Source organism: Pinus tabuliformis, chromosome 6 (assembly GCF_031772625.1).
Source record: "Pinus tabuliformis cultivar Carrire ecotype Pingquan chromosome 6, CPIR1, whole genome shotgun sequence".
NCBI classification, from domain to species: Eukaryota; Viridiplantae; Streptophyta; class Pinopsida; order Pinales; family Pinaceae; genus Pinus; species Pinus tabuliformis.
Genome location: NC_142292.1, coordinates 754893189 through 754906354, shown reverse-complemented (window position 1 = coordinate 754906354; position 13166 = coordinate 754893189). Strand labels below are relative to the sequence as shown.

At 39.8% G+C, this 13166-nt stretch overlaps 1 protein-coding gene across 2 annotated transcripts in view; it reads right to left on the bottom strand.

Annotated features, from left to right (window-relative positions):
• Positions 1-5375: 5375 nt before the first annotated feature.
• LOC149260931 (uncharacterized) overlaps positions 5376-13166 on the bottom strand; it is a 98967-nt gene continuing 91176 nt past the window's right edge. For both annotated transcript variants that reach the window (XM_089380910.1, XM_089380913.1), the window contains 3 exons: positions 6577-6658; positions 6346-6434; positions 5376-6030 (listed from right to left, as the gene is read on the bottom strand). In XM_089380910.1, coding sequence (XP_089237036.1) covers positions 5784-6030; positions 6346-6434; positions 6577-6658 — 418 coding nt within the window. In that variant the 3' untranslated portion in view covers positions 5376-5783. The remainder of the gene's footprint in view (positions 6031-6345; positions 6435-6576; positions 6659-13166) is intronic.

The following is a 13166-nucleotide window of genomic DNA, read 5'->3' as shown; positions in this document are numbered from 1 at the left end:
GGGCGAGGGGGGTGTAATTTCACACCCTGATAAATAAAACGAACTCAAATATACTTTGGGATTATGGAAGGAGACAAACAATGTAGCAAAAGCTTATACTCTCTACCAAGGTCTCAAACAAGTTGTCCATCTGAAAATTTAGGAGCTAACAATCATTAGGGACTCTCTGGCTATACTATCCAAAATCAGAAGTAAATCGCTTCCAAAGGATCTCATATTGTCTCAAATTATCAAAAAAATCTCTTCCTATCTAGCAACATACCTAGAATCCATTTCTTCCATGTGTTGTGGATCAACAACAAAACGACCAACGATTTGGCCAACTAAGGATCCTATTTCGCCAAAGTAAAACTAGTCTTTCATGACCAAATCAGTTGGTCTCCCTTACCATGACATGGTAGTGTACATGGTTTTATTTATCAAAATATCTAATCTCACTCACTCTCAGGGTCTCATGCACTCTCAGGGTCTCATGCGCACAGGGTTACTTGATTCACCCTTCCGCCTCTTCACGAATATTCTATAGACTTCTACGAACGTTTTTCCTTTTTCCTTTGGAAATCACTATTCAAAATGAGCAAACATGGGGCCCTCCCTTCGAGCTACTGCCTCTTTTTTCATTCAACTCTCCCAAACCAATGTACACTAGTGGTTCCTATTATGACCTGGGAAGTCATATTTCAGTAGAAATTCAAGACCCAAGCGGCACTATTGATGGATACAATGGATCCACCCCAATCTTGATGGATAAGAGCAACCAAATGTATAAATAGCATCTAGCGAATGTTGAAGACCAGACTGGTCCTTCAAAACTCACTCGTCTAATATGATTTGCAAATATTTTTTTGATTGATAAGTATTGGTGCATGTATAAGCACCCTCAAATGATGAGAAATCATAAGTTGATGCTCTTTTGGTTTTCAAAAACCACAAAAAAGCTAGAGATGGTCTCAGTAGAAAAAATTCTCTTAATATCGGTTTGTAACTACCTTGAGCTTTATGCCCAGGCTTCTTTTAATATATAAATATACCTAGTTCTCGTTAAAAAGAAAAGAAAAAAATCTGATTTGCAATGTCAATATTCAGTAGACCAGCATTCCAACTATAACTAACACTAGCACTATCCAATATTATTGTTACTATACTAATTAACTCACTATCTATTGTGTTGCCACCGAACTTGTTGATTAATGAGGCTTGTGGCAACTCCAATTCCAAGTATACAACTGCGGTTGGAGTGGTCTCCCTAATCTTGCATGTGTTGAACTTGTTGATGCCTCACTCAATGAACTGTTGGCTACTACCCAAATCTATCACCTGGTGTGGGCTTCAGCTAGGTGTAACCTTTCGACAACTTGAGGTAAGTACTTGTCGCTGCCCTACTAACCTTAGGAAGGCAAACCGAATGCAAATGATGCACCTTTGGAAAACTTGAGATATGTACCCATTGTTGCCCTATTAACCTCAGGAAGGTAGACCAAATGCAAATGATGCCCTACTTCAAGTTCGACTCTTAAAAATCAAGAGTGAATCCCTTGTTCAACTGAGGAAGGGCCTTGTTGTCCTTGTCAGGCTTCGCTGCCACATAAGAGGTCTCTTCGTAGTCTTGCTTTCCTTCAATCAACAATTCGGACTCACTCTATTGTGGCAATCACATAAAGAGGATCTCGCTGCCCAAAAAACTTGTAGTGACTAGACACTCCAAAATAATACCTTTGTTGCCCTTAAAAGAAACTCGTTGACCAAGTAAATACCATAGAGAGCGATTTCTTGGCCATAACAAATCTGAGTTACTCCAATAGAATACGTTGTAAATGGATAGAAAGAAATAAACGGTGACTAGCTAGGGTGGGATCACCTCCACCGAAACTAGTAAAGAGAAAAACAGGTCTTAAACCCCCAAAATTACAGGTCAAAGAAAACAAAGATATTTCAAACCAGATCAATGATGAGAAAATGATTCCATCTCTCCTTTATTTATAGATTCCCCATGGGGCTCTCTCTTCTTTAATCTAATATAATGGTTACACGTGTAGCCACCAATTTGGGCTTTTTGCCCTAGCAACCCCAAAATCTACCCAATGTTGCCCCAAACACATTGGATAATGGGTTCCCCCTTTATCAATGACTATAGCCTACGAGATTGGATAGGCTACTTCATCCTCCCTTAATGACTATAGCCTACGAGATTGGATAGGCTACTTCATCCTCCCTTAGTCGATTAATCCAAGAACATTACAAGATTGCTTACCCATTTGCACAAATTAGAGGAACTCATACTAAAGGTTTTCTTTTTAATCTAATAGGCTTTTTTCAGGTCTACCCTATTCTACTGATATAGACACTCACCAGTGCTTATATCTAGCGATCTTATAATTATATTTTCTTGTTCATTTGCTATGACTGTTGGCTCATCTCCCTGAAAACCCATGACATTAAGCATGTCTAGAGACAGCCAAGGACTGGCCTCTTAATAAGTCTTGGGCTGTTTAATCACTTGCTTTTACTACTGTTTGCCCATTTTAAGATTCACCGTTGCCAAGATTAGGGTGGCGGGAAAACAGCTAGCCACAGGAACTGAGTTGCGGCCCTTTCCATCTTTGGGTTACCACTCTTTGCAGATCACTGCCAAAATGGGTCGTCTATTAAGGGTTAACCGGCAAGCTGGTAAGGTTTTCCTTCCTCCCTGTGCTAATCTCCTTGCTTGATGCAGAGGATTTGATGCCCATCAGCTAGGTACAAGTCCCAATTACCGTCATCTCTCCAAGTCACTTCAATCTTTGCCTTAGCAGGAGGTAATATTAATATTCCTGTTATAGGATACAAATCTGGATTGCAACTCTTCATAGCACATGGAGGTCAAATTTTTCATCTTGGCAGATATTCACTTCAAAAACTCTCACAAGAATCTTTGCTTCGTTCACTACTAACTACCATGAAACTGGAAAGCAATAAAATCTGCATATAAATTCAAGTGTATTCACTACAAAAACTCTTACAAGAATCTTTGCTTCGTTCACTACTAACTACCATGAAACTGGAAAGCAATAAAATTTGCATATAAATTCAAGTGGTAACCGATAAATTTTAAGGGGCTTTCAAATTAGATAGAAGTTCTTGTCTTCTATAGAAAATTCAAAAGCTTGCATATTCAAACCTCTGCATTTAAAAAATAGTTAAATAGTTATGCTACCAGAAGGGCGATTTGTGGTCAGTAAAAGCAAGGGCAATATGTGCCAGTGCTTGCAAAAAGTGTATGGACCCAGGTGCAAGACGACAACTTCAGTAAAATAGAAACTCACCAAAATCGTGACCTCTTCTCCAAAGCGTCACTAGCATGGTGAGATTCTTTTGCCCGTTGAATAATCATGTAGAACATCTTGCACTTACTCGTGTTGACAGAAATCATTCAGTGCATGACGAAAACCAATATAGCACCTAAATTTGTTAAGCAGAAAAACTGGATATAAAAATTATTAAAAGAAGTTCTATATATATATATATATATATATATATATATATATATATATAACTGTTTCACAAATTCCAGAAAATCACCGTAACTTGGCAGATTTTAGATCAGTATATCTGCAACTATGATTCAACTAAAATATACACTAACTTGATCTTCAAAACAGATTTTTCAATTTAAATAAATACAGCCAAGGATATCTGTGATACTTCAATCCTATCTTCTTCAATTTCAAGTTCAAGCATCTTTAGGATACTTCAACACAGTTTTCTTGATAATATTAGGCAACATTATAATTGGTAATTTGATACAGATAATATAGCTGTTAGTCTCGATGTAAATTTCACATTCTGATCATTCAGGAATCAGAAGTAAATTAAAGTTATCTGACACAGAACAAATGTGGATCAGGGCTATTTATCCATGTCAATAATCACAAAACTATCAAACCTTCGATGGGCTTTGTCTCAGGATCAAACAACTATGCAGAACTTCAATCCCTGAAACTATTATTGTGTTGGCTCATTATATGGGGCTTCAATCCTTGAAACTACTATTGTGTTGGCTCATTCATATGGGGATGGGATCAGTTCAAATTTTTGGTGACTCATTAAATGTTATTAACTGGTTTAACGGAGTACAGAGATGTCAAAATTATATTTTGATTCCAATATTAGAAGAAATTTCACATTTAAAATTGAGTTTTGATGTCATAATTGTTTGCAACATCTACAGGGAGGGAGCGGAATACAGAAGCAGACCTCCTATCTAAGGATTGAGTTTTGATGTCATAATTATTAAATTTTGATTCCAATATTAGAAGAAATTTCACATTTAAAATTGAGTTTTGATGTCATAATTGTTTGCAACATCTACAGGGAGCGGAATACAGAAGCAGACCTCCTATCTAAGGATTGAGTTTTGATGTCATAATTGTTTGCAACATCTACAGGGAGCGGAATACAGAAGCAGACCTCCTATCTAAGGAGGGTTTGCAACAGGCTTTGGGCGACTGGCGCATAACTGAAGTGGAGGATGATAAGATCCTTGTGTATCAACAGCCATACATGTTTTGATCTGTCTAACCTGTCAGTGAACTTATTTTATCTTCCATCAGCTCAGTTTTTTGTTGATGTTGTCACTCTTTAACAGATTCTTTATGATTTTGGTGAATACTGGTATATACCTTTTGGTTTATGGGTCGTTTTCCTCGTTAATGGGGAGGCTCAAGATCTGGACATGGATATCACTTTTTTGGTATATGGGTCTGAGTAGTTCTTGCTACGATCAGCGAAGAGATGGTTTCGCTATATGTTTTTTGTGGACATACTGGGGAGGCTCAAGATCTGGACATGGATATCACTTTTTTGGTATATGGGTCTGAGTAGTTCTTGCTACGATCAGCGAAGAGATGGTTTCGCTATATGTTTTTTGTGGACATACAGTACTCAGAATGCTTAATTGCATCTTGTGGACATACAGTACTCAGAATGCTTAATTGCATCTACAAATGTAACTTTTTATTGCCTTTATAGAAAATTCAATTTTTCCTCGGAAAAAAATAAGTAAATTAAAGGTTGAAACTTTCCTTGCCATGATCATCACCAAACAAATTATATAAAAATTACAATTTTTCCTCGGAAAAAAAGAAGTAAATTAAAGGTTGAAACTTTCCTTGCCATGATCATCACCAAACAAATTATATAAAAATTACAATTTTTCCTCGGAAAAAAAGAAGTAAATTAAAGGTTGAAACTTTCGTGTGCCATGATCATCACCAAACAAATTATATAAAAATTATTTTTTCACTTATTCACAATATTCCTTTTGTAAACTAAATTTTATTAAGCTTAACAATACCCTTATTTTGAAAAACTTGCAATTTAATCAATCACAATCAGTGTGTAATTGAACTTTCAAATTATTATGTATTAAAACCAAGTTTACACTTCACTCTCTAATCATGCTTGGCTATCTTTTGAATCTTCATTTTCTCAGTTATTGTCAAAATCATATTATGATTCTGAAGATCTTCTGAATCTTCATTTTCTCAGTTATTGTCAAAAACATATTATGATTCTGAAGATTTCTGAATCGCCATTCTTCCAGAGCCGATCATAATATGAATGACCTTGATAGAAGAAATTTACTTTTAATTCACTTTAATTATTCAAAATATCTCCCCATTTTTATTTGCTTAATATATTACTTTAGCAGATGAACCTGGGAATGCAGTTAGCATGACTCGTTGAGTTCAAGATAATATCAAAAGCATCATCATTCAAACTCACTTCAACGGAACACATCAAAATCACCTTTTGCGCCCTGCTGGTGGCCTTAAATTTTTCCAATCCAATTTGTGACATTCCTGTTGACTGGTCTTTCTTCCTTCAACTGAAGATGACTGACTTAAATTACGTCTTAGAGAATTTGTTGGAGACCAATATGAACTTTGCACATCTGCCTCAACTTTTAATTTCTTACTCTGAAGATCTGAATCATCATTTTCTTGGTTCTTGTTGACGTCATCACTCCCATTATGTGACACCTCATTGTCTCTGATAGAACACCATTTGAAACAATTTTATCAGGTGAGAATCCATAAGATTCAACGGCAGACAGTAAATCTTTCAGCTTCTGAAAAAGCAACATTTCAACATGAAACAAAAAGGACAAACAGGACAAATAATCATCAATTTAAATTTTTAAACTTTAATCTACTTAAAAGGACAAAAAACAGAAAGGATGAACACTTTATGATTCTTCCACTAAAAACACTTCTTCCTCCACAGATATGCATCTCTATGAGCTTTGCATAGTTCTTTCCAGAAGACTGAAAACCACTGCAGAACAAGAGCAAAACAATTACGTGCCTGTCAGTGTTCATTCTGTTTCGATCTGCAATGCTTGTAGTGGATATGCTACGTTTTTTGTCAATGTCCTCAACTTCATCATTCAGTTTCTGAAAAAGCAATATTCCAACAGCTTAAATTCATCTCTGATTCTGCTGCTAGAACGATGAGTTTATTTGAAATGGGGATAAAAACAGGGAGAAACAAATAACAAATTTAAATGCTGGCCATAGAGTGTGACCATTTTCTTACATCAATAGAAGGATTGAAGTTTTGAAATGACATTCGGCCAATAACTGCTCCCGGCATTGGATCACCCTCCATTATCACTACACTGCAGTCCAATAGCAAGAAAATTATATATTGCAGTTTCAACTTTCAACGCAATGACCAATATCAGAGCACAGAAAACAAAGTTCTCTGGGTAAATCTTTAATATGTTAACAAAACCTTTTACTTAGAGGCTTAGGCTTGCCTATGTGATTGTATTTACTGTTAACAAATGCATATCAGAAGAAGCGGGGTTTTTCAGGTCCATCTGACAAGGGTACCCATTATCTCCAATGCTCTACATCATCGCAGCTGGACCTTTGGACTATGTAATATCTCGTCAAGTAGACCAGGGCCTAATTAGAGGTATCCTCCTCCTTGTAAGGGGAAGCGGGCAGCTTGTTAATGAGCATTTTGCAGATGATTCTTGCTCCCTTCAGAAGAATAGGGATCTATGAATAGCACAATGGAATGGTTCCAAATCATCCAACTTTAAGATCCTGAAACCAATGGAACAAGACCCAATGCTACAAAGTCAATCCCCAAGACCTGCATCCAACAACCCAGATTTTAAGTATCCATGTATTCTTTGTGCCTTTCAGGCTTTGCCCAAGGATCTTTGGGAGATGGTTATGCAATGAGTGGAAAAGGAAATTGAGAAATGGCTAAGCAAGCATATGGCCCTAAGCATTAAGTTCCAAATCTATACTAGGATTCTGGCAACCACCCATGCTTATTATTCCTCCCCTTGGGTTTCATCTAACATTACCAATATTAGTAGCTTGAAAAGTCTCTTTGGAGCTTTATCTAAGCAAATATTAAGGCAGGCAAGGGCTTCCATCAAGTTAACTAGAATCTTTGTTGCACTCCCAAAGACTGGGGAGTCTGGGAATTACCATAACACATACTCAAGCCTAGGCCTTATGTGTGAAATAGATTATAAGAGCAATGGAAGGCACTAAGAGCTCGAAGGTCCATCTATGAAACTACATTTGCGGAGGAACCCGTCTATGCAAAATATCAGTTGCATCTAAACTTGCCAAATCTCAACATTGGCCTAACCAATGCCAAGGTGAAAGGGACTTTTGTTGATCACCGCATCTAGGAGATGAAGGACACTGTGAAGCCTTCTCCAAATTGAAAAGGCCAAGGCATTAGGTTTAGTTTGTCTTTCAACAACCATTCTTTATGTTGGAAAGATAATCCCTAGAGATTATGGTAAATTGTATTATTTCCTTGAAAAAGAATGTGAAGAGTCTGAAGAAAATTGTTGATTACTCAAAACTATCATTATTTCACATCCTTTCACCAAACTTTTCCTTGACTTTTGATCATTTTCTACTTGTCCATAAACCTGTATTAAGACCATTTTAATATTTATATGCAAAATTAGGCTCCATATTTTCCAATGCACTTATTTCAGTATTTTAAATAATATTATGATTAAATCTTAGAAAAATAACATGTTTTCACTTATCCTTGAAAGTTGAATGAGTTTGGAGATGATTACAATTATATTTGGAGATTCCTACAATGCACATTTTTACCACCTAGTCTTAAATTCGAATTTCATCTTCAACCATTGAAGATTTGTCATGGATTTGGATCATCATCAAACATCTTAGATGTGAAAAGAATCTTGGAGCATAGACAAGATCAGTTTTGAAGTATTAGCAAAGATCTTTTAATTATTTATAGTTGATTTTTAGTTTCTACTTATTAGTAAAAGGTTGTAACTATTGAGAAATCTAAGGGGCAGCAAGTGTAGGTGATTTCTCTTACTCTGATAACTGCTTGTGATGTATTTTTACTTTACTTGATTAACTTCTTCTTTCCTTTATTATTATATTAGTGTTCTCTATCATCAAACAACTACCAAATCATAAAGAACAATGAGACAATAGTGTTGAAATTCTTCCTATACTATCTCGTTTATTTCTCCTACTTGTTTAATTACTTAACAAGTTATTTACCATGTAAATACTGAAAATAAATACAAGTACAGTATCAACATCTACAAATCATCAACTGAAACAAAAACAAGCACACAAGTGACACCGCTATTTTTGAACCAATGTCCTCGGAAAAACCCAATGCGGGAAAACCGGTGCAGCTATTCAAAGGGTTATATTATTATGCAATGTATCTGAGTACAACTAGGTGCCTAACCGGCTCACCCGACAGAGAAAAATACACGGCAGCAATACCTCTATATTCAAAAACATGTATTCAGAAAACTTATCCCAGGAAACCCTCTCCGGCACAACTGAAGCTCAGCACTAGCCCTTCTAGCCTCCACGTCAACCTCCTGCTGACGTGCGTCAACCCCAGGACCCTCTACGTCAGCCCTTTAAGGCACTGCGCAACCTCTGGGACCCTCTGCGTCACTCCAACAACCTCTGCGTGGATGACGCAGTCCCTTTGGCCTCTGTGATGTCTCTGTTGGGCTCTGCGTAGCCTGGACTGGTTGTTGCTCTCGCTCTCTCTGCTTCTGCAATGGCCTCTCAGTACTGTCTCTGCCTCTCTGCCTCGTACTCACTGCCCCTCACTACTGATCACTTATTAAACTTTTCTTAACAACACCGCTCTAGCAAAATGAATGATTGATCACTATGGTGCATTCTCCAACTAACCCTCAAGCCTCCTCTTATACTTTTCTCGTTGGTCCATCAAAGGCCGAGATTAAATCTCTAATCAACAGCTAGGACTAAATTTGGCTTGATCCATGACTTTTAGAACCTTCTAACCCAGTTTTATATTATTACCCATTAATATTTTATTTTTCCTAAGTTTAGACTTAGAAACTCTATTAAAAATATTGATTACTTTAATATCTCCCAAACTAGTTAGAATCTGCCCAAACCATTTATGGGTCTTGGAGATCTCATGTGCTTTAGCCTCTCCACCAATTTTCATGGCTAGAGCACATCCGATGCTACCCCAAATCAACACTCCCTCTTAGCAAGGACTGTGCTCTAGTAATACTCCACAGTGAGCATCACCCAATTTATCCGACATCGGTCCCTGTGCTGATGCTAGGCCTCCCCGCCCAACGTCCTCTGCACTAATGCATCCTATACTGCTGCCCATGGCCCTGCCACTGCCACTACTGCATCCGTACGACAGCTCCCTCTGCATCCATGATGCTGCTGGTCCATCCTCCCAGCACTGCATCCCCTCTCAGCATGCTGCATCGTGCTACAGCACTGCAACTCAGTTACTAAGAAGTAAATAACTGATCCACCCAACTTCTGACATCCCTATCAGGCTAGAAACACTCTCGATGTTGAAGCTCCCTCTGTCGCTAAGTGCTCCCTCTACTGACCTTTGCGCTGCTACAACAACTCCCTGCATCTCGCACTATTGCACACCTCTTTGTGCCATCCTACACTGTTGCAACACTCTCGTGCCTCTAGCACTGTTGTAGCCTGCTAGCCTCGCGTTGTTCGGGGACTCTTGCACTATAGCACTCTCTGTCGCTTCATCCGCATCCATCTCTACCGACATCCGCCAGTCCTGCTACTCCTCTTCAGGGCTCCCGTAGCATGGTGTAATCCAAGAGGTTGGGTACCTCAAGAATCCTGCCCCTCATCGCTTGTAGTCCTCCTGAATACAGCTCGATGTCTCCCCACTTCTTCTCAAGTGACACATGAGCACTCATGGCACAATCATCCTCCTCCTCGACTTCTTTCTCCGCCTTTGCAAGTGTTGCCTTCAAGTATGAAGCCTGTCCCTTACTCTTCTTCCTAAGACACTGGTTCGCAAAATGACCCAGTTCCCCACAATGGAAGCATTTGACCTTGGAGAGGTCCTTCTTCTTCCTCTTCTCTTGCTTTCCTACAGATACTAGAGCCGCATCCTCTTCTTCCTCCTCCTTGATCCTGACCCCTTTTCCGCTACTCCCCACCTTAGTCAGCCGTCTGATCTCTTCTTTATGAAGAACCGCCCACAGTTCTTCCCAATCTTGAAGACTCGTCCTGCCCAGTATGCTCTGGACAAATACCCTCCAATCCTCGAAAACTGCGTTCAGTGCGATCCTCACCATCAATTCCTCATCCGGCATGGCCCCTATGGAAGTTAGTTGGTCACGGATCCTTCAATCAACCGAGGAAGACATCTATTTTATCTCCCTTCTGCATCTGGTATGCGCTTAGCTGATTCTCCAGGAGCATCTTCCTCTGCACGGAAGTATGTTGGTACAATGTCTTCAAGGCATCCCACATCTCCTTTGTCATTTCCTTCTCGACAATATGTGGTACCACATGATCCTTGACCCCATCAAGGATGATGCACTTAGCCTTGGCCATTGCCTCCTTGTACCTTTCATTAGCTACCGGCTCAACTGGAATAGCTATCACTCTCGAGACGAAGCCCTTGAGGCGATGTCTATCTAGAATGGACAAGATCTTGGCCTTCCAAACCACAAAGTTGGACGCTCCATCCAGCCTATCCTGATCTCTCAGCCCATTCACGGCCATCTCGCTGCTCTTCTTTCGACTCCTCCGAGTCTTTCTACTTCCCTCCTAGAAGTCCTCTGTTCAACTCCTGCCGAGTCTCTCAACTTCCCGTCTGGAAGTTCTCGATTTGACTCCCTCTAAGTCTCGATTTCCCTTTTGGAAATCCCTCTGCCAACGTCAAGTTGCCCCACTCCGATCATCTATGCAACTACACCACTGATCTGGATTCCTTGGATAGAAATCTGCCTCCGCAACAACTCGCTCCCCCTTGGTCTTGCCCTGTTAGGTACTGTTCTAACCACAATACCCCACCAGCTTCGCTCCGCAAATTACCCACAGCCTCCTATGCCCTAGCAACTGAAGGATTGAGCCACTTGGCTATGCGCAATCGCGGCCCCTGCAAATCAGCTCCCCCAGTCAACTGTGTCAGCCCTCCTAGCCTATGTGTGGCTCTGCGTGAGCCTGATTCTGCCTCCCTTAGCCTCTATGCTGCCTTTCTCTGGCTCAGAATGATGACGGAGTCCCTCTGCGTTGCTCCTTCCTCTGTCGCCTTTTGCAAGGATCAACTTTGTCACTCGGGACAGTTAAATATGTTGCAAATGCTCTGCTCGGCTGATGCCTTTAGTTATCTTGTTATCTGCAACCACGCTCTGATAGTATGTTGGAATTTCTAAGTCTAACCCATTAGAAATTCTTCCTATACTATCTAGTTTATTTCTCCTACTTGTTTAATTACTTAACAATTTATTTACCATGTAAATACTGAAAATAAACATAAGTACATTATCAACATCTACAGGTCATTAACTGAAAGAAAAAAAGCACACAAGTGACACCGCTATTTTTGGACCAATGTTCCCGGAAAAACACAATGAGGGAAAACCGGTGCAGCTATTCAAAGGGTTATATTATTATGCAATTTATCTTAGTACAACTGGGTGCCTAATCGACTCACCCGACAGAGAAAAATACACGGCAGCAATACCTCTATATTCGAAAACAGGTATTCAGAAAACATGTCCCACGAAACCCTCTCCAGCACAACTGAAGCTCAGCGTTGGCCCTTTTAGCCTCTGCCTCAGCCGCCTGCTGACCTGTGTCAATCCCAAGACCCTCTACGACAGCCCTCTAAGGCATTGTGCAGCCTCTGGGACCCTTTGTGTCACTCCAACAGCGTCTGCGTGGATGACGCAGTCCCTCTGGCCTCTGCGCTATCTCTGTTGGGCTCTGCGGAGCCTGGACTAGTTGCTACTCTCGCTCTCTCTACTTCTGCACTAGTCTCAGTACTGTCTCTGCCTCTCTGCCTTGTATTCACTACCCCTCGTTGTTGATCACTGATTCAACTTTGCTTAGCAACCCCGCTCTAGCAAAATGAATGACTGATCACTCTGGTGTGTTCTCCAACTGACCCTCATGCCTCCTCTTATACTTTTCTCGTTGGTCCATCAACGGCCGAAACTAAATCTCTAATCAACGGCTAAGATTAGATTTGGCTTGATCCATGACTTTTGGAACCTTCTAACCCAGCTTTATATTAATACCCATTAATATTTTATTTTTCCTAAGTTTAGACTTAGGAACTCCATTAAAAATATTAATTATTTTAATATCTCCCAAACCAGTTAGAATCTGCCCAAACCATCTCTGGGTCTTGGAGATCTCATGCGCTTTAGCCTCTCCACCAATTTTCATGGCTAGAGCACATCTGATACTACCCCAAATCAACAAATAGGTCCTAGGACACAAGATATAGGCGATCAGCCAAGGCCAAAACCTCTCTAACTAAGAGGAAAACCCACCAGAATTCTTCTCTTCTTATAGAACTTCAATTGACGAATTCCAAGACCTATGACCCTTGACCAAGACCCTCCAAGACCAAGTCAACTTTCCTTCTTGAACAGCGTCCTGCAATCGACCTTCCAACAACTTCAACCCCAACGACAATTTCTACAACTTCGAACTTGATGCAACGTCAGCAACTTCGAACTTCGAGCTAGAAGCAGCTTCACAGTGTCAACCTTGCATCTTTACAGCTTCAATGTAGCTTCAAAATTTCGACTTGCCCAGTAACTATAGAAACCCTAACAAACGAGAGAAAGAGAGAGGCCCAAAAAA